This window comes from Salarias fasciatus, unplaced genomic scaffold, assembly GCF_902148845.1.
Source record: "Salarias fasciatus unplaced genomic scaffold, fSalaFa1.1, whole genome shotgun sequence".
In the NCBI taxonomy this organism is placed as follows: Eukaryota; Metazoa; Chordata; class Actinopteri; order Blenniiformes; family Blenniidae; genus Salarias; species Salarias fasciatus.
Window position 1 is genome coordinate 339,353 of NW_021941387.1, and position 20,639 is coordinate 359,991.

Consider the following 20,639-nt stretch of genomic DNA (forward strand, 5'->3'; position numbering starts at 1 on the left):
CCCTGAGGTGTGTCAGTGGTTGTGTGTGTGTGTGTGTGTGTGTGTGTGTGTGTGTGTGTGTGTGGGTGTGTGTGTGTGTGTGTGAGAGAGTGTTTGCTCAGTACTCTCTGGCTCGACCTGTTGGGTGGGTGGGGCTGGCTGCAGCGCCTTGTGCAGGTATGAGACGTGCTGAGGGGGGAGGAGGGGGGAGGGGGGAGGAGGGAGGGGGCGTGGCCCGCCGCGGTGCTCACTGTGGTTTGTCTGTGGAGGCGGCGGGATCTCCTCCGAGCGGCGGCGGACCCGGAAGCCCGGAGACCGGAGAGCAGCTCAGCATGTGAAGGCGGCAGCAGGAGAGCGTCGTCGACCGATGGGTGTGGGATTCCAATGTGGCGTTTCAGGCTGTGGGACGGTCGGGACGTGGCGGTGTTTGTCAGCATCGCAGCGTGTCTGGTCCAGCTCGGTGAGCGTCAACACATCCCTGCGCTGGTTTTCACTCTGACTCAACAGGTTTCCAGCAGAAAAGCACCACGTGTGGTCCAGACCGGGAGTCTTCGGCTCTGAAGGTAAAGCGAGCAGAACCGAGGCGTGAACGGCTTCTCCTGATCGTCCCAGACCGGCGTCAGGGTCCAGAACCCAGAGGGAGGAAGAGACTCTTCTCCCAGCTCTGTAAAGAAACTCAGAACAGGAAGGCTTCCCAGCGAGCCTCTTCTTCGTCACTGAATTCCTGACTGCTGCTTCACTGAGCAAACACTCCCCCAGCAGAACCAGATCCACCGCCCCAGACAGCCAGCAGAACCAGATCCACCCAGCACACTGCAGGCTGGCGTCAGACTGATGCTCCGAGGCTCGTCAGACGAGTTTCCTGGAGTTGGAGGTTGGCGAGAAGCGTCCTGGAATCCACCGCGAGCGGCAGACTGTTAAACATTTGCCTTTTTATGGCCGACCTGTTCCTGCAGGGGATCTGGACCAAGGGTCAACGCCAGCCTGCCGTTTGTTCATTCACCTGATCGGTACACAGGTCAGGGGTCAACCTGCCTCTTGGAGATCTGATCCTCACAAAGCGTCTGGTCCACTGGTTCGGTCAGAGTCCAGGAGGTTGGGACCAGACCGTCCTGCTCTGAACTGGCTCGGGGTGGAGTGTTTCTTTGTTTCTTCAAAAAGTTGAGAGTTCATTCATGTCTGAAATGAGAGCCCTCCCTGGAGCCTCCACAGACCACCAAGGACCCACGTGTGGCTCCAGAGCCGCGTGTTGAACACACAGATGGTAAATACAGTGGACAGAGGTTTGGTGACGTCCCCCACAGCGTCCCACACTCTGTTCTGAAGACTCCAGCCAGTCCAGCAGGACGTCTCCACACTGAAGATTTGAAACCAGCTGTAATGTGATTGATGGCCGCACGGTGGCGCAGTGGTTAGCGCTCTTGCCTCACAGCAAGAAGGTCCTGGGTTCAAATACCGGCCGGGGCTCGGGGCCTTTCTGTGTGGAGTTTGCATGTTCTCCCTGTGTGTGCGTGGGTTCCCTCCGGGTACTCCGGCTTCCTCCCACGGTCCAAAAACATGCATGGTAGGTTAATTGATCACCCTAAATTGCCCCTAGGTATGAATGTGTGAGTGAATGGTTGTTTGTCTATATATGTCAGCCCTGCGACAGACTGGCGAACTGTCCAGGGTGTACCCCGCCTTTGCCCACAGCAGCTGGGATCGGCTCCAGCCACCCGCGACCCCGAAAGGGAAAAAGCGGTGATTGGTCCAGCCCGTCACGTGACCGCATCACGTGGACAGAGGAGGCGCTGTGATTGGGCGATTTATGCTGAACTCGTAATATAAAACCAACAGATGATTGATGTGAAAACCAGAGTCTGGTGAAGCAGCAGGCTGGAGAGCCACAGACCGAGACCAGGACCTGGTCTGGACCCCGGAGCTCTATATGTTTATCTGCTCTCTGAAAATCAGCATTTTGAATGGTTCCAATGAGACCGGGGCTCTTTCTGAGACCAGCATCATCACCCCCTGCTGGAATTTCCCTGGAATTGCAGTTTTTTTTGGACTTCGACATTGTCTTCCTGTTTAAAGAGCGGAGGCGAGCTCGCCTCTACACCACCTGACAACCTGACAACCCCACCCCGGGGGGTCCTGACTCACTGGTTCCAGCCTTTTAGGAGGGAGGGGCTTCAGTCACTGACACCAAAATACTGCAGATGATCTGAAAGTTTCCAACAGTTTGAGTGACGTTCAGTGTGAAGACAGCAGGGGGCGCCGTCCCCCTCCTCATGCTGTGTCTCTTGTCTCCTGCTGCAGCTGGATCCATCTCCGTGCTCGCCCCTCAGCGGAGCTTCACCCGGTCGGTGCAGGAGGACGTCTTCTTCTCTGTGGACGCCACCTGTCCGGGGACCCCCACCATCCGGTGGACGTTCATGTCGGGGGCGGTGAGCCGCCTCATCGGCACGTGGCGGCCGGGCGCGAGCGCCAACATCACGGACGACTACGGCGGCAGAGTGCGGGCCTACGACAACGGCTCCATGGGCCTGTCGGACCTGCGGCTGCAGGACGCCGGCTTCTACGTGGTCACCGTGTCGGAGGCGGCGGGGAGCAGCAAGGATGTCGGCTTTGTCCTGAAAGTCAACGGTGAGCGACCCGGCCCGGGTTCGAACCGGGTTTAAACCGTCTGCGCTCTGTCTTCTACACCGACTTCCTCCGGCAGTGAGTCCAGGGTCCAGCTGGCAGCGAGGACCGTGAGGGGTCAGCAGCTCGTCCATCCCAGACACTCAAACACGCTGCCTTGAAAACTCATGACACTGAGGAGCAGTGGCTGTAATTTAGCACCAGATTCACTGACTTGCTGGCCTGATGTTGGCTGCGCCCTGACTGACCCACGACTGGCCCTGACTGACCCTCGACTGACCCTCGACTGACCCTGACTGGCCCTGACTGACCCTCGACTGGCCCTCGACTGGCCCTCGACTGACCCTCAACTGGCCCTCGACTGACCCTGACTGACCCTCAACTGGCCCTCGACTGACCCTCAACTGGCCCTCGACTGGCCCTCGACTGACCCTGACTGACCCTCGACTGGCCCTCGACTGACCCTGACTGACCCTCGACTGGCCCTCGACTGGCCCTCGACTGACCCTCAACTGGCCCTCGACTGACCCTGACTGACCCTCAACTGGCCCTCGACTGACCCTGACTGACCCTCGACTGGCCCTCAACTGACCCTCGACTGGCCCTCGACTGGCCCTCGACTGACCCTCAACTGGCCCTCGACTGACCCTGACTGACCCTCGACTGGCCCTCGACTGACCCTGACTGACCCTCGACTGGCCCTCGACTGGCCCTCGACTGACCCTCGACTGGCCCTCGACTGGCCCTCGACTGACCCTCGACTGACCCTCGACTGACCCTCGACTGGCCCTCGACTGGCCCTCGACTGACCCTCGACTGGCCCTCGACTGACCCTCGACTGACCCTCGACTGGCCCTCGACTGACCCTCGACTGGCCCTCGACTGGCCCTCGACTGACCCTCGACTGACCCTCGACTGGCCCTCGACTGACCCTCGACTGACCCTGACTGACCCTCGACTGGCCCTCGACTGACCCTCGACTGACCCTCGACTGACCCTGACTGACCCTCGACTGACCCTCGACTGACCCTCGACTGACCCTGACTGACCCTCGACTGACCCTCAACTGGCCCTCGACTGACCCTCGACTGACCCTCAACTGACCCTCGACTGGCCCTCGACTGGCCCTCGACTGACCCTCGACTGGCCCTCGACTGACCCTCGACTGACCCTCGACTGGCCCTGACTGACCCTCGATTGGCCCTCGACTGACCCTCGACTGACCCTCAACTGACCCTCGACTGACCCTCAACTGGCCCTGACTGGCCCTCAGCTGGCCCTGACTGGCCCTGACTGGCCCTCAGCTGGCCCTGACTGGCCCTCAGCTTGCCCTGACTGACCCTTGACTGGCCCTCGACTGGCCCTGACTGACCCTCGACTGGCCCTCGACTGACCCTCGACTGACCCTCGACTGACCCTCGACTGACCCTGACTGACCCTCGACTGGCCCTCGACTGACCCTCGACTGACCCTCAACTGACCCTCGACTGACCCTGACTGACCCTCAACTGACCCTCGACTGGCCCTCGACTGACCCTCGACTGACCCTCGACTGACCCTCGACTGGCCCTCGACTGACCCTCGACTGACCCTCGACTGGCCCTCGACTGACCCTCGACTGACCCTCGACTGGCCCTGACTGACCCTCGACTGGCCCTCAACTGACCCTCGACTGACCCTGACTGACCCTCGACTGGCCCTCGACTGACCCTCAACTGACCCTCGACTGACCCTGACTGACCCTCAACTGACCCTCGACTGGCCCTCGACTGACCCTCGACTGACCCTCGACTGACCCTCGACTGGCCCTCGACTGACCCTCGACTGACCCTCGACTGGCCCTCGACTGACCCTCGACTGACCCTCGACTGGCCCTGACTGACCCTCGACTGGCCCTCGACTGACCCTCGACTGACCCTCAACTGACCCTCGACTGACCCTGACTGACCCTCGACTGGCCCTCGACTGACCCTGACTGACCCTCAACTGGCCCTCGACTGACCCTGACTGACCCTCGACTGGCCCTCGACTGGCCCTCGACTGACCCTGACTGACCCTCGATTGGCCCTCGACTGACCCTCGACTGACCCTCAACTGACCCTCGACTGACCCTCAACTGGCCCTGACTGGCCCTCAGCTGGCCCTGACTGGCCCTGACTGGCCCTCAGCTGGCCCTGACTGGCCCTCAGCTTGCCCTGACTGACCCTCGACTGGCCCTCGACTGGCCCTCGACTGACCCTCGACTGACCCTCGACTGACCCTGACTGACCCTCGACTGGCCCTCGACTGACCCTCAACTGACCCTCGACTGACCCTGACTGACCCTCAACTGACCCTCGACTGGCCCTCGACTGACCCTCGACTGACCCTCGACTGGCCCTCGACTGACCCTCGACTGACCCTCGACTGGCCCTCGACTGACCCTCGACTGACCCTCGACTGACCCTCGACTGGCCCTGACTGACCCTCGACTGGCCCTCGACTGACCCTCGACTGACCCTCAACTGACCCTCGACTGACCCTCAACTGGCCCTGACTGGCCCTCAGCTGGCCCTGACTGACCCTCAACTGGCCCTGACTGGCCCTGACTGGCCCTCAGCTGGCCCTGACTGGCCCTCAGCTTGCCCTGACTGACCCTTGACTGGCCCTCAACTGGCCCTCGACTGACCCTCGACTGGCCCTGACTGACCCTCGACTGACCCTCGACTGACCCTCAACTGGCCCTGACTGGCCCTGACTGGCCCTCAGCTGGCCCTGACTGGCCCTCAGCTTGCCCTGACTGACCCTTGACTGGCCCTCAACTGGCCCTCGACTGACCCTCGACTGGCCCTGACTGACCCTCGACTGACCCTCGACTGACCCTCAGCCGGCTCCTGACTGACCTTTGACCGGCCCTCGGCTGGTCCCGGGCTGGCCCTGACTGACCCTCAGCTGGCCCTCAGCTGGCCCTTGGCTGGCCCTTGACTGACCCTCGACTGACCCCTTACTGACCCTGACTGGCCCTCAGCTTGCCCTGACTGGCCCTCGACTGACCCTGACTGGCCCTCAGCTGGCCCTGACTGACCCTCAACTGACCCTCGGCCGGCTCCTGACTGAACCTTGACCGGCCCTCGGCTGGTCCCGGGCTGGCCCTGACTGACCCTCAGCTGACCCTCAGCTGGCCCTCAGCTGGCCCTCAGCTGGCCCTCGGCTGGCCCTTGACTGACCCTCGGCTGGCCCCCGGCTGGCCCCCGGCTGGCCCCTCAGAGATGCGCCAGGTGGTCGTTCTCTCCACCAGGCCTTGCGTTGCCGTTGATTGCCGTCTGGATTTGCGCTCAGCTTATCGGTGGTGGCGGCGGCGTTCCTCTGATCTCAGCTGTTTGAGCAGCAGAATGGAGCGCTTCAGCCCGGCTAGCTTCCAGCAGACTCTGGCAGTTAGCTGTAGCAGTAGCAGCCGCTATAACCAACAGCCTGTGGGAGCTTGTGTTCCTCTTCCTGCTCTGGGTCAGGGTCAGGGGGTTCTGACACTGCCCCCTGTGGTGGGAGTCTGAAGTGCACCAGAACAAGACACAAAGCAGTCAGGGTTAGTTAGGGTTACATCAGGACTCCTCCACTGATCTGGACTCTGTATTGATCAGGACTCCTCTGTATTGATCAGGACTCTGTATTGATCAGGACTCCTCTTTATTGATCAGGACTACTCTATTGATCAGGACTCTGTATTGATCAGGACTCCTCTGTATTGATCAATACTCCTGTGTATTGATCAGGACTCTGTATTGATCAGGACTCCTCTACTGATCTGGACTCTGTATTGATCAGGACTACTCTATTGATCAGGACTCTGTATTGATCAGGACTCCTCTGTATTGATCAGGACTACTCTATTGATCAGGACTCTGTATTGATCAGGACTCCTCTGTATTGATCAATACTCCTGTGTATTGATCAGGACTCTGTATTGATCAGGACTCCTCTACTGATCTGGACTCTGTATTGATCAGGACTGTATTGATCAGGACTCCTCTATTGATCAGGACTCTGTATTGATCAGGACTGTATTGATCAGGACTCCTCTACTGATCTGGACTCTGTATTGATCTGGACTCTGTATTGATCAGGACTCCTCTATTGATCGGGACTGTATTGATCAGGACTCCTCTACTGATCAGGACTCTGTATTGATCAATACTCCTGTGTATTGATCAGGACTCTGTATTGATCAGGACTGTATTGATCAGGACTCCTCTACTGATCTGGACTCTGTATTGATCAGGACTGTATTGATCAGGACTCCTCTATTGATCAGGACTCTGTATTGATCAATACTCCTGTGTATTGATCAGGACTCCTCTATTGATCAGGACTCTGTATTGATCAGGACTCCTCTACTGATCTAGACTCTGTATTGATCAGGACTCCTCTATTGATCGGGACTGTATTGATCAATACTCCTGTGTATTGATCAGGACTCTGTATTGATCAGGACTGTATTGATCAGGACTGCTCTATTGATCAGGACTGTGTATTGATCAGGACTCCTCTATCAGGACTCTGTATTGATCAGGACTCTGTATTTATCAGTACTCCTCTGTATTGTTCAGGACTCTGTATTGATCAGGACTCCTCTACTGATCAGGACTCTGTATTGATCAATACTCCTGTGTATTGATCAGGACTCTGTATTGATCAGGACTGTATTGATCAGGACTCCTCTATTGATCAGGACTGTGTATTGATCAGGACTCCTCTATCAGGACTCTGTATTGATCAGGACTCTGTATTTATCAGTACTCCTCTGTATTGTTCAGGACTCTGTATTGATCAGGACTCCTCTATCAGGATTCTGTATTGATCAGTACTCCTCTGTATTGATCAGGACTCCTCTATTGATCAAGACTGTATTGATCAGGACTCATCTAATGATCAGGACTGTATTGATCAGGACTCCTCTGTATTGATCAGGACTCATCTAATGATCAGGACTCCTGTATTGATCAGGACTCCTCTGTATTGATCAGGACTCCTCTACTGATCAGGACTCCTGTATTGATCAGGACGAGCCAGCTCGGAGCTCAGGGTGGGATGATGGCTGTGTCCTCCCACCGTGACTTGTCCTCTTGTTTGCTGCTCCTCAGAGGTGCTGTACGAGGACCTGCAGTACCTGTCCGTCTCGGCCGTGGCCCTGGCCGGTCTGGCTGGACTCCTCATGCTGGCCATGTGGCTGCTGGACAAGCTGCACAGGAAGATCGCAGCATGGAGACGCAGGAAACAGATGCCAGGTAGAAGCAGACTGGACGTCCGCTCTGAAAGAATCGAACCGTTACGTTTGCCCAGAGATTCCAGCTGTCCATCGAGCGTGTCCATACATGTGCACGGCATGATGGGTAGACAGTGAGGGGGTGTTGATGGGTCTCAGACATCGGTGCTATGTGGTCAATCTTCCCTCTGTGCAGAAAACGACGCTACAGAACTGCAGCCTCTTTGACGTCCGTCTTCTCACTGGAACACTGGGATCCTGAAGCTGCTGCGACGCCCGGGCTGGAGGACAGACCTGAACGCACATCATGTCCTCTCTAACCTCACACGGAGCTCACGCTTCCCGCGCTGTGGTGGACTTTCACACCCCGGCACCTGCACGTCTGAGCTTCAGACGTGGACAGGGTGGGAGGGGATCGAACCAGGAACATGGAAATGGAGGACGGCAAACCCTTCCAGCTGCACACAAAAGATTAAGTTTTAAAGCTGAAATCCTGCACCGTGTTTGTTTTATACTGTAAATACGTCACAGCTGAGAACATTACAAACTATTTATTGTTAAAGCTGAAACCCTGACGCTTCCGTTTGGCCTCAGCTGCAGGAACCAAATGGATCAAGACATCCGGTGAAGGAGAAGCTGAGACCTGGAACGCTGTTTGAACACACAAGATTCAGTTCCTGAAATCTGAAGTTTTAAGAACAGAAAGAAATTCTCAGAGAAACAGCAGAGACATTCTCAGATGTCTTTTTATTTTGTAGAAAACTGTTGGATGTAAAACGAATTAAAAAGAAGTCAGATTGAACAGCAGAGCTCAGGAAGCAAGTTCAGTTCCTGGTGAGTGAAGCTCTGGGGACAGGAAGTGAAGCTCTGGGGACAGGAAGTGAAGCTTTGAGAACAGGAAGTGAAGCTCTGGGGACAGGAAGTGAAGCTCTGGGGACAGGAAGTGAAGCTTTGAGAACAGGAAGTGAAGCTCTGGGGACAGGAAGTGAAGCTTTGAGAACAGGAAGTGACGCTCTAAGGACAGGGAGTGAGTGCGGCCATCAGCAGCTCCATCTTGTAGACGAAGTTGCGCCCCTCCATGCGGCTCCACTGCACCTCCTTGTACGGCCCCCTCAGGTGGCTCCACTTGGCCTCCTGGATGACGTCGCTCTTCGGCAGCTCTTTGGTTTGGCTGCGCGGGAACTGGACCAGAACTTTGCAACCGCTCTCCGGACCGTTACGCACTGGGAAGACAGGAACACACACCAACCATCACAGTCACATGGTGTCAATACACAACTCAATAACCTGTCTCTGCTCCTCAAACACCTTGGTGGTTCTGATGCGATCAGTAGCTGTAGCACCGTCGACCTGCTGTCTGTCAGCCGGCTCCACCGGAAAACAGCCTGAAGGGCGTTAAAGCTGCTCCAGCTGAGGAAGAATCCAGTAGGTGAAACTGAACCATGACACTGACTTAGCTGAGGCTAACGCTAACGCTGGTTAATGCTAGCTAATGCTAACACTGACGACAAGCTTTGCATGTTGGATGCCTATCAGTAGCAACAACACCTTGGTTCTCTTTTGGCAGTGGTGGGCGTGGCCTGTCCTTCACTGTTCAAACCTCAGCAGTCAACTGTGGGGGGCCCACAGTGGTCCCATTCAGCAGACTGGGATGTAGCTAACAGTGAAGGGTCCTCCTCAGGGGTCAGAGGCGGAGCTGCTGGCAGATATTCAGACAGTGGATTTAAGCTGTGTGTGTGGTTTGTTCTCTGCCAGTGGACAGCCGTCCACAGCGTCCAGGACTGTACTGATGAATGTGGTGCTGCTTGGCTCTCCAGAGAGAACCATCCAGTGGTTCTCTGGAGGAACTGGTCAGTGACCAGGGCTCCGCTCCTTTTCACACATCTTTTTTTTATGCATCAAAACAGCAATACCAAAGATGGTCTCCAGAGCTTTTAATCACATCTGGTGATACGGCTGAAGGTGCACTGGCGCCATCTTATGGTCGATACGTGAACACACAGGGGTCAGAGGTCAGGTGTATTTTCATCACCTGACCCTACAACCACTGCCTGTCTTCACCTGTCTGCACGCTAGCAACTTCTACGTAAGGCTGCATGATTAATGGATTTTGAATCGTAAGCGACTTTTTGGGTTAAGACGATGTTAAAAACTCTGAAATCGGACGTGAACAATTTCGGCTTTTCACATGAACTTTTTGGTGCCTCTAAGCCACCGTAGTTTCTCCGGCCCGTCTCATGACGTCATGAAGGAAGTGCGTGTCTGCCTTCGCTCAGCGTCTGCTAACTAACAACAACAAGCATGGCTGCTGCTGGAGAAGTGACATTTGCTCAGGGCGGTGAAGTTTCAGGCTGTGTTCATAACGATTTGGGCATCTAGATCGACCCCGGACCTCCTCCTGGCTTTTTCGTTTACAAAAAGTGACTTTATTCATTTTATTTTTTGCTTTAAGTAAGAACAGGGACCTGGAGTGTGTTAAGATAAGGTGCTCTTAATCCCAGGGGATTCTTGTGTTTATTTGCAACAGAATTAAGTTCACTGGCAGTAAGGAGGCATATTTGAGATTGATTGTTCACTTTGCATTTTATAATTGACAGTTTTGCACTATTCAGTCAGTAACGTGACTGGAACTTTTGGGCCCAAAAAGGTTCATTGGTCTTCCGAGTTATAATCCAAAACAACGGTTCTTTTCCAAAGACCAGGGAGGTATTTTGTTATTTACCTGACGGTTTCGGCAGCTGTCAGCTGTCTTCTTCAGAGAGTCACGAGATGTTGTTGAGACGTATCTTGTCAGCTGATTTATACAGGTTTTGGCGCTATTCTCCCACTAGTGGAAGCGGGAGAACAGCGCCATCTGCAGTCCGACTTCTTGAGTACAGCATCCCAGGTGTGTGAAAGCAGAAAGGCCCCCTCATCCCGGTTCACTGTCTCAGGGGCACGTTTCCGGATTTCAATAGCCTCTTTTATCCATCGTCGGTGTTTGTTCTCCTCTGTCCCGATGACTCTCGCTCCGCCCCAATCCAGAATGTGATTTTCTCTCTTACAATGATCTGAAATGGCCGACTTGAGTTGTTCCTGTCCAGCTTTTCTTTTTGTTGCTCGTGTTAGTGCTGTTGTGGTTTCTTTCTCACATTCTGTCTTGTGTTCCTTTTTTCGTGTGCTGAAAGTCCTCCCTGTCTCTCCAATGTATGTTTTGTTACATAACTTACATGGGATTTCGTAGATAATATTGCATTTTTGTTCCGGTTGTATTCTGTCTTTGGGGTGTACTAGTATTTGACTGAGTTTCCTATATGGTTTTACTGGAGTATTGATGTTGTGTTTTTTCATTGCTCTTTGTACTTTCTCTGTGACGCCCCTGATGTATGGGAGGGTTACCATCGTGCTGCTCTCCATCTGCTCTCTGTTGTTTTCTTTTGGCTTGGGTCTTTTTCTTCTCCTGAACCTGCCTTCTTCCTTTTTGTATTGCCCAGTTGGGGTATCCGCATTGTTTGAGCGCTTGGATGATGTGTTGTTCTTCTTTCCTCCTGTCCTCCTCGTCTGTGATCATGTTGGCCCGGTCAAACAGTGTTCTTATTACAGAGAGTTTGTGCGCTGTGGGGTGTTCAGATTTCCATCAGAGATATTGATCGGTGTGCGTTGGTTTCCTGTAAATGTTTATTTTAATGCTGCCGTCCTCTTTGTGGGAAATGTTGATATCCAGAAAATCTATTGCATGGTTCTCTTCTTCTTCGTGTGTGAACTGTATTTTTCCGGTGGTGTCGATTGTGTTGACATGTTTTGTTAATTCTTGTGTGTGTCCTTTTTTTATTTTCTCCAAGATGTCGTCCACATACCTCTTCCACATAGTAAGTCCACATTGAGCTGGTGCAGTGTTGATGGCCTTCTCCTCCAGATCCTCCATGAAAAAACCACTCATGATGGGTAAAGAACAAAATACCTCCCTGGTCTTTGGAAAAGAACTGTTGTTTTGGATTGTAACTTTTGGACTTGGGGTTTGTTGAATCCAAACAGAGAAAATAAGGTTCAATAAAAAGACATTCAAAGTACTTTATTCTTTTTTTCTTGTTCGTTTTTACAAAAAGTCGTAATCGTAATCGAAAACTCGGGTTTCAGAGAAAATAACTGGGATTTTATTTTTCGGCAAAATCATGCAGCCCTACTTCTACGCCACATGTGATGGAGAAAGGGTCAAAAGACGTCGGACACTTTTTTTTTCCAGAGTCAGAGGAACACAGGAGGAGACGATGAGGCCGCTCGTTCACCCCCAGGCCAGGGGGGGGCGCCGCAGTGAGCCCACCGAGCCGCGGCGGTGCGAGTTAGCATGGATGTTAGCACGTCGTCAGAGCAGCCTTCTGCGAGCCGCGATGAGAAACATCAAACTACTGGATTTAATCCAGAATGGTTGGTGTTCTGTCCTCAGAATGATTCACTGTCCAGACGGTGGAACTGCTTCTGCTGAATGAACCGTCACCAACAACATGCTTCCTTCCATTCAGACACATTCTTCTTCTACTGCTTCACACTGCACTGTACATCTAACAGTGACACTGCGCCCTCTGCTGGACTGAAGGAGGTACTGCTGGACTGCTGCACTGCTGTGAACTCCATAGAAACAACAAATACTTAAAGAACATCATGGCAGCAACAAGCGTTACCGTAGCAACTGGCAATATGGAAATCTGTCCAACAGTCAATGATTTACTGTGATGCTGCAGCTCGCTGACCCTACATTTAGCGGATGGCTACAAGACTGAGTATGGTGAGCATGTTTTAAAATATTCACTATATTAATAACTGTAAGCAATCTAATAATTTTAATGATTTTTCTTCAATTTTTCATTCAAAAAGTAGACGAGGTCACACCGTCCAGCAGATACCTCCTCAGCCTCTGAGTGCCCTACTTTTACACCTTGATCATGTTTGCACTTTTTTATTTTTGTTGAAGGTGCCGTAGGCAGGATTACCCATCCAAGATGGCGATTTGACCCATCCAAGATGGCGATTTGACCCATCCAAGATGGCGATTTGAAACCCGGAGTCGTGCCCACCTCGGGCTGCCGGGCGGGGCCGGCAGTGTCACGGCCGCCTGCGCCGGCGGGTGGATTCACCTGTGACCTTTTCACGGCGGCCGGGGGTCAAAGCCTTCTTTTAAGAATTCCAGTAGAAACGACGGTGTCCTCCGTGGAGTTTTGATGATGTTATGTCCGATGAAGCAGGTCAATATGCGGGCCTGGACTTCCTCATGCGCGTTCACGAGAAACAGAGCTTTGAAGCGCCGCCCCTCGACCAATCAGGATAGAGCCTCAGGGGCTCTTCTGATTGGTCAAACATACCGGGAGCGGTGGAGATTCCTTTTCAGCTCAGAACAGAGACAGATGCAGTTATGCTACACTCCTAAAGGATTATCAATGGATACTCTAACATTTAATCCAAAGGAAACACAGAAACATTAGCAGTGACCAGCAAAATCCTGCCTACAGCACCTTTAATTTATTTTACCTGTAAATGTGAACAGCAATGGCTGTTTTAAGATTCACTAGGATTTAACTTAAGAGAAAACAATTGACATGTATTTTAATTGTATTTTTTGTGCTTGTTAAAACTTTATTTTAAGATTGTGCCTTTTTGAAAGACTCTGCATTTAATAGACCCTCCAGAAAAACACAAGCAAAAATTCTTGATATTGCGTACTCAAGTCCCAGATTATGCGAGCTAAAATGCTTGATTATGCAAATAAATATGCAGGTTTTATGCTATTTAATGCGGTAAAGTTGCAGACAGGTGTGAAGTATGCTGTGAAATATGCGAAAAGATGCCAGATATGTAGGTTACACACTCACACTCTCTCTCTCTCTCTCTCTCGCATGCACGCACGCCTCCGTCACATTAATTTTTATATCACTTTGTTATTTATCTTAAATTGTTACTCACCAGTACTCACAAATGGAACACACACACACACACACACACACACACACACACACACACACACACACACACACACACACACACACACACACACACACACACACAGTGTGTGTGTGTTCCATTGCTAAAACCTAGTAGCAGCAGATGTTGAAATCAGACTCATTAAAGGTCTGAACGGCTTTTTGTCTGGTTTTTAACATCTATCAGCAACAAGGGATGTGAAAGAAACCCAGTCGCCAGTTAATATGAAACCAGTTCTTCCAGAACACCGGCTCCTCTCCGGGTTCTGGACTCTCCTCCTCTGCTAGCTAGCTGCTGCGTTCAGGTGACTGGAGCTGCTGCGGAAAACTGAAACTCGGTGGTTCACATGAAGGCAACGGAGACAGCTGGACTCAGGAGACACTCAGGAGACACCCAGGAGACACCCAGGAGACACCCGGGAGACACCCGGGAGACAACCGGGAGACACCCAGGAGACACCCAGGAGACACCCAGGAGACACCCAGGAGACACCCAGGAGACACTCAGGAGACACCCAGGAGACACTCAGGAGACACCCAGGAGACACCCAGGAGACACTCAGGAGACACTCAGGAGACACCCAGGAGACACCCAGGAGACACTCAGGAGACACTCAGGAGACACTCAGGAGACACTCAGAGGAGACACGTGAAGGAAGCGTGGACAGTTTGCTCCCAGACAGCTGTGAACGGCTCTCATCGTTCACTTAAGAGCCGTTCAAACGAACGACGAGTAAATGTGAGATTATTGCGGGGATTATGCGCCCTTTTGGAAAATATGTGGCCTCCGCATAATCAGCGGCAAAAGAGTGATTTCTGCGTGAATTCATGCGATCGCGTTTTTCTGGAGGGTCTAAAAATTTAAGTAATGTTAATAAATGCTTACAATAACACAAAATAGTCATGATTTTAAAAGTTCTGTCAACTTTTAGCTTTTGTATTTGTTTTTTTTGTTTAGGCATAAACAGGGTGGGCTTCTCTGGCAGTCCAACCAACAGGGTTAGCAGGTTTTCTGGGGGAAACCCTGAAACGTCTTGGAAAGTTTTGTTCTTTCAAAAATGATTGTTCTGGAATGGAACAACTTCAGTGGGCGGGGCTAGACCGTCACACTTCCTGGTTCCAGAGCCAATCATATTGGAGCTCCTGAGGTTGTTTAACAAGCGGTGCAGCAATTCGGCCACACCCGACGCGTGCACCAGACCGGGGTCGTCAGGTGACAGAGTATTACTGAAGCACCTGGAACATCTCCAGCTGCTGTATCGCGGTTTAGCATCAGCCACAGGAAACGGGAACGGCGGCCGCTCCGCCTTTCAAAATGAGGCGTCGTTACAAAAACCAGAACGCAGCGTTAACGGGTCGTTTTTACCAACACTGACGTCAAAACATGCAACTCAGTTACCAACATCACCAAGAGCTGGACAGAAGGACAGACTCGTCCTCCGCAGCGTCTCTGTCCTGGACTGAAGGACTCATGTCCTCCTCTGCTGCTCAGTGACAAACAGGAATGTCCTCCAGACCTCCTGTTCCCTCCAGACCTCCTGTTCCCTCCTGACGCTCCTGTTCCCTCCAGACGCTCCTGTTCCCTCCAGACGCTCCTGTTCCCTCCAGACGCTCCTGTTCCCTCCTGTTCCCTCCAGACGCTCCTGTTCCCTCCAGACGCTCCTGTTCCCTCCAGACGCTCCTGTTCCCTCCTGTTCCCTCCAGACGCTCCTGTTCCCTCCTGTTCCCTCCAGACGCTCCTGTTCCCTCCTGTTCCCTCCAGACGCTCCTGTTCCCTCCTGTTCCCTCCAGACGCTCCTGTTCCCTCCTGTTCCCTCCAGACGCTCCTGTTCCCTGCTGTTCCCTCCAGACGCTCCTGTTCCCTCCAGACGCTCCTGTTCCCTCCAGACGCTCCTGTTCCCTCCTGTTCCCTCCAGACGCTCCTGTTCCCTCCTGTTCCCTCCAGACGCTCCTGTTCCCTCCTGTTCCCTCCAGACGCTCCTGTTCCCTCCTGTTCCCTCCAGACGCTCCTGTTCCCTCCTGTTCCCTCCAGACGCTCCTGTTCCCTCCTGTTCCCTCCAGACGCTCCTGTTCCCTCCAGACGCTCCTGTTCCCTCCTGTTCCCTCCAGACGCTCCTGTTCCCTCCAGACGCTCCTGTTCCCTCCAGACGCTCCTGTTCCCTCCTGTTCCCTCCAGACGCTCCTGTTCCCTCCTGTTCCCTCCAGACGCTCCTGTTCCCTCCTGTTCCCTCCAGACGCTCCTGTTCCCTCCTGTTCCCTCCAGACGCTCCTGTTCCCTCCTGTTCCCTCCTGTTCCCTCCAGACGCTCCTGTTCCCTCCTGTTCCCTCCAGACGCTCCTGTTCCCTCCTGTTCCCTCCTGTTCCCTCCAGACGCTCCTGTTCCCTGCTGTTCCCTCCAGACGCTCCTGTTCCCTCCAGACGCTCCTGTTCCCTCCAGACGCTCCTGTTCCCTCCTGTTCCCTCCAGACGCTCCTGTTCCCTCCAGACGCTCCTGTTCCCTCCTGTTCCCTCCAGACGCTCCTGTTCCCTCCTGTTCCCTCCAGACGCTCCTGTTCCCTCCTGTTCCCTCCAGACCTCCTGTTCCCTCCAGACGCTCCTGTTCCCTCCTGTTCCCTCCAGACCTCCTGTTCCCTCCTGTTCCCTCCAGACGCTCCTGTTCCCTCCTGTTCCCTCCAGACCTCCTGTTCCCTCCAGACGCTCCTGTTCCCTCCTGTTCCCTCCAGACCTCCTGTTCCCTCCAGACGCTCCTGTTCCCTCCTGTTCCCTCCAGACGCTCCTGTTCCCTCCAGACGCTCCTGTTCCCTCCTGTTCCCTCCAGACGCTCCTGTTCCCTCCTGTTCCCTCCAGACGCTCCTGTTCCCTCCTGTTCCCTCCAGACGCTCCTGTTCCCTCCTGTTCCCTCCAGACGCTCCTGTTCCCTCCTGTTCCCTCCAGACGCTCCTGTTCCCTCCTGTTCCCTCCAGACGCTCCTGTTCCCTCCAGACGCTTCTGTTCCCTCCAGACGCTCCTGTTCCCTCCAGACGCTCCTGTTCCCTCCTGTTCCCTCTAGACGCTCCTGTTCCCTCCTGTTCCCTCCAGACGCTCCTGTTCCCTCCTGTTCCCTCCAGACCTCCTGTTCCCTCCAGACGCTCCTGTTCCCTCCTGTTCCCTCCAGACGCTCCTGTTCCCTCCAGACGCTTCTGTTCCCTCCAGACGCTCCTGTTCCCTCCAGACGCTCCTGTTCCCTCCTGTTCCCTCCAGACGCTCCTGTTCCCTCCTGTTCCCTCCAGACGCTCCTGTTCCCTCCAGACGCTCCTGTTCCCTCCTGTTCCCTCCTGTTCCCTCCAGACGCTCCTGTTCCCTCCAGACGCTCCTGTTCCCTCCTGTTCCCTCCTGTTCCCTCCAGTTCCCTCCTGTTCCCTCCAGACGCTCCTGTTCCCTCCTGTTCCCTCCAGACGCTCCTGTTCCCTCCAGACCTCCTGTTCCCTCCAGACGCTCCTGTTCCCTCCAGACGCTCCTGTTCCCTCCAGACGCTCCTGTTCCCTCCTGTTCCCTCCAGACGCTCCTGTTCCCTCCAGACCTCCTGTTCCCTCCAGACGCTCCTGTTCCCTCCAGACCTCCTGTTCCCTCCAGACGCTCCTGTTCCCTCCAGACGCTCCTGTTCCCTCCCCCCCCCACCTCCCGGATCGGGCCCCCCTCAGGACCGGGACTCACCGGAGATGGCGTACTCTCCGTTGGGGGACGCCACAGTGACGGCGGAGGCGTTGCCGATGCTCTCCACGGCGCCGAGGCCCACGTGGTTGCTGAAGCTCAGGACGTGCCAGCCCATGACCTTGGCCAGCTGCTGCACGGCGTGCACCTGGTGCTGCGACATCTGCACCACAGAAGAAGAACCACAGTCACAACAGTCTTTACTGTCATCGCAACAAGCTACCGAAGTTACAAGTTACAACGAAATTGCTTGGGTTTTGAAGACGCCCAGGCAGCCAATCACGGCGCTCCGCCTCTACCTGAGACCGTGGTGAGAGGGTTAGCTTTTTTTTTTTTTTGAACAAATTTTTTATTTGTTTTTCAACAAAATACTTTCATGTACAAGACCCTTACAAGAAAACCAAAACACACAAAAAAATAAAAATGTAAGTTAAAGGAATACTCCACCCAAAAAAACAATTTGGCCTCATTTTCTACTCACCCTCATGCTGAGAAACACTCTGGAGCACTTTTTTGACGTTTCAAATGCAGTTGGAGATGTTTGGGGATTTTCGTTGTCAACAAACAGGGACCGACAGAGCCCGACAGAAAAAATGGTCCATAAAGTCCACAAAACGTTCCCATTTTCCTTCATACTGCTCGTCCGCTGTAATCCAAGTGTCCTGAGCGCGTAACGTCCATAATTAATTCTTAACGAGGTCATTTAGTACATTTTAAGAGCCCAAACAGGGCGCTCTGTACAGCTCCATTGCATGTCTGCACGCGCACCCTGAACTACGGAAGCTGCGGCAGACCAAGCAACACGCTTGCGCGCTTTCAGCGACTACTTTTCTAAATTGCAAGCGTAGAAGAAGAAGTTCTGCTGAAAGCGCACAAGCGAGTTGCTTGGTCTGCCGCGGCTTCCGTAGTTCAGGGTGCGCGCGCAGACATGCAATGGAGCTGTACAGAGCGCACTGTTTGGGCTCTTAAAATGTACTAAATGACCTCGTTAAGAATTAATTATGGACGTTACGCGCTCAGGACACTTGGATTACAGCGGACGAGCAGTATGAAGGAAAATGGGAACGTTTTGTGGACTTTATGGACCATTTTTTCTGTCGGGCTCTGTCGGTCCCTGTTTGTTGACAACGAAAGTCCCCAAACATCTCCAGCTGCATTTGAAACGTCAAAAAAGTACTCCAGAGTGTTTCTCAGCAACGGATATTCAGCCAGCGAGTTGCTGTATCATTTTTGATCCAAGATATTAACGGCTCCATCTGTGCTGGCCAACAATGCAGTCTTCGACGTGGAAGCTCGAGGCCTCCAGACAGGCTGGTTCCACCCTGCTGAGGACGTGCTGTTGCCACGGTGACCCTGCTGTAAACCCAGGAGCAGCTCCGGGGAAGGCCCGCCTCCTCAGACTCATGGAGGGAACCTGCCCTCTTCACAGCTCCCTGTTTCTGCTGACAGCTGACAGCGGAGAACCTCCCTCCACCTCTGGGGGGCGGGGGGTCCTGAGGCGGTCCTACCTGAGACAGGAGGAAGTCCTGCAGCTCCTGCTCCTGGTGGGACAGACTGACCACACGTCCATCTCTGTGGACCACCCGGATCTGCTCCACCCCGATGTTCAGCTGCAGCTGGATGGACCTGCACACACACACACACACACACACACAGTGATGACTGAACTGAACACACACCCATCATACGCAGAGTCCAGACCTCGGCCCTGGAGTCCAGACCTCGGCCCTGGAGTCCAGACCTGGAGTCCAGACCTTGGCCCTGGAGTCTAGACCTCGGCCCTGGAGTCCAGGCCTGGGGTCTGGAGTCCAGACCTGGAGGCCTCAGGCCAGGAGCCACGCTGCTGAGGAGGCGGCAGACGGACTCACTTGCAGATCTGCTCGTAGCCCTGCGAGGTGATCAGAACCTTCACGCTGGACTCAAACACGTCGTTGATGTTGGACCAGTGAGCCTGGATCTGAGGGTCCTCGATGCGACTGGCCAGGCCATCGATGGTCTTGGCCGTCCTGGTGAGACACAGGAGGTTGGTTTGGCGGGCGGGGCGGGGCGGGGCGGGGCGGGCCGGGCCGGGCTCACCTGCTGCGGAGGAAGATGTGCTTGGCCTGCTTGATGATCTTCTCCAGCAGCCCCTCGCTCTGCTGCAGGCCCGAGATCTCCGCCTTGTCGTAGGCCAGCGGTCCGGCCAGGCGCAGGCGCTTGTGGCCAAAGGGGGCGCTGGCGGGACGAGGCATCACCACGGAGCTCAGCTGCTGCTTGTGGAACTGCGAGAGGAAGGAGGAGGACCGGGTTCTAGAGCGCCAGGCCGGGACTGCCGAGCCGGCTTCACGTCTGTATTTCAACACAACAGACCCTGCTGGTCTGTTAGCATGCAGTGGTCAGTCCTGCTGGTCTGTTAGCATGCAGTGGTCAGAGGTGCTGGTCTGTTACCATGCAGTGGTCAGTCCTGCTGGTCTGTTACCATGCAGTGGTCAGTCCTGCTGGTCTGTTAGCATGCAGTGGTCAGTCCTGCTGGTCTGTTACCATGCAGTGGTCAGAGGTGCTGGTCTGTTACCATGCAGTGGTCAGAGGTGCTGGTCTGTTACCATGCAGTGGTCAGTCCTGCTGGTCTGTTACCATGCAGTGGTCAGAGGTGCTGGTCTGTTACCATGCAGTGGTCAGTCCTGCTGGTCTGTTAGCATGCAGTGGTCAGTCCTGCTGGTCTGTTACCATGCAGTGGTCAGTCCTGCTGGTCTGTTAGCATGCAGTGGTCAGTCCTGCTGGTCTGTTAGCATGCAGTGGTCAGTCCTGCTGGTCTGTTACCATGCAGTGGTCAGAGGTGCTGGTCTGTTACCATGCAGTGGTCAGAGGTGCTGGTCTGTTACCATGCAGTGGTCAGAGGTGCTGGTCTGTTACCATGCAGTGGTCAGTCCTGCTGGTCTGTTACCATGCAGTGGTCAGAGGTGCTGGTCTGTTACCATGCAGTGGTCAGTCCTGCTGGTCTGTTACCATGCAGTGGTCAGTCCTGCTGGTCTGTTAGCATGCAGTGGTCAGTCCTGCTGGTCTGTTAGCATGCAGTGGTCAGTCCTGCTGGTCTGTTACCATGCAGTGGTCAGAGGTGCTGGTCTGTTACCATGCAGTGGTCAGAGGTGCTGGTCTGTTACCATGCAGTGGTCAGTCCT

General features: G+C 54.2%; 2 protein-coding genes across 2 annotated transcripts in view; one reads left to right on the forward strand and one right to left on the reverse strand.

Annotated features, from left to right (window-relative positions):
* vstm5 (V-set and transmembrane domain containing 5) lies at positions 1-8,858 on the forward strand. Its single transcript, XM_030087447.1, has 5 exons — positions 1-7; positions 249-439; positions 2,278-2,604; positions 7,719-7,862; positions 8,037-8,858. The coding sequence occupies exons 2-5, from the start codon at positions 364-366 to the stop codon at positions 8,066-8,068; spliced, it is 579 nt and encodes a 192-aa protein (XP_029943307.1). The 5' UTR covers positions 1-7; positions 249-363; the 3' UTR covers positions 8,069-8,858.
* med17 (mediator complex subunit 17) overlaps positions 8,562-20,639 on the reverse strand; it is a 24,402-nt gene continuing 12,324 nt past the window's right edge. Inside the window, exons 9-13 of the mRNA XM_030087446.1 lie at positions 19,558-19,742; positions 19,350-19,487; positions 18,990-19,107; positions 17,485-17,644; positions 8,562-9,063 (exon numbers count right to left, since the gene is read on the reverse strand). Of these exons, the coding sequence (XP_029943306.1) occupies positions 8,855-9,063; positions 17,485-17,644; positions 18,990-19,107; positions 19,350-19,487; positions 19,558-19,742 (810 nt within the window). The 3' untranslated portion in view covers positions 8,562-8,854. The remainder of the gene's footprint in view (positions 9,064-17,484; positions 17,645-18,989; positions 19,108-19,349; positions 19,488-19,557; positions 19,743-20,639) is intronic.

Bases quoted from the DNA above. Each gene is read 5' to 3' on its own strand.
- vstm5 (XM_030087447.1), top strand. From the start codon at position 364: ATGTGGCGTTTCAGGCTGTGGGACGGTCGGGACGTGGCGGTGTTTGTC. The intron at 440-2,277 runs GTGAGCGTCAAC...CTCCTGCTGCAG, and splicing joins AGCGTGTCTGGTCCAGCTCG to CTGGATCCATCTCCGTGCTC. The intron at 7,863-8,036 runs GTAGAAGCAGAC...CCCTCTGTGCAG, and splicing joins ACGCAGGAAACAGATGCCAG to AAAACGACGCTACAGAACTG.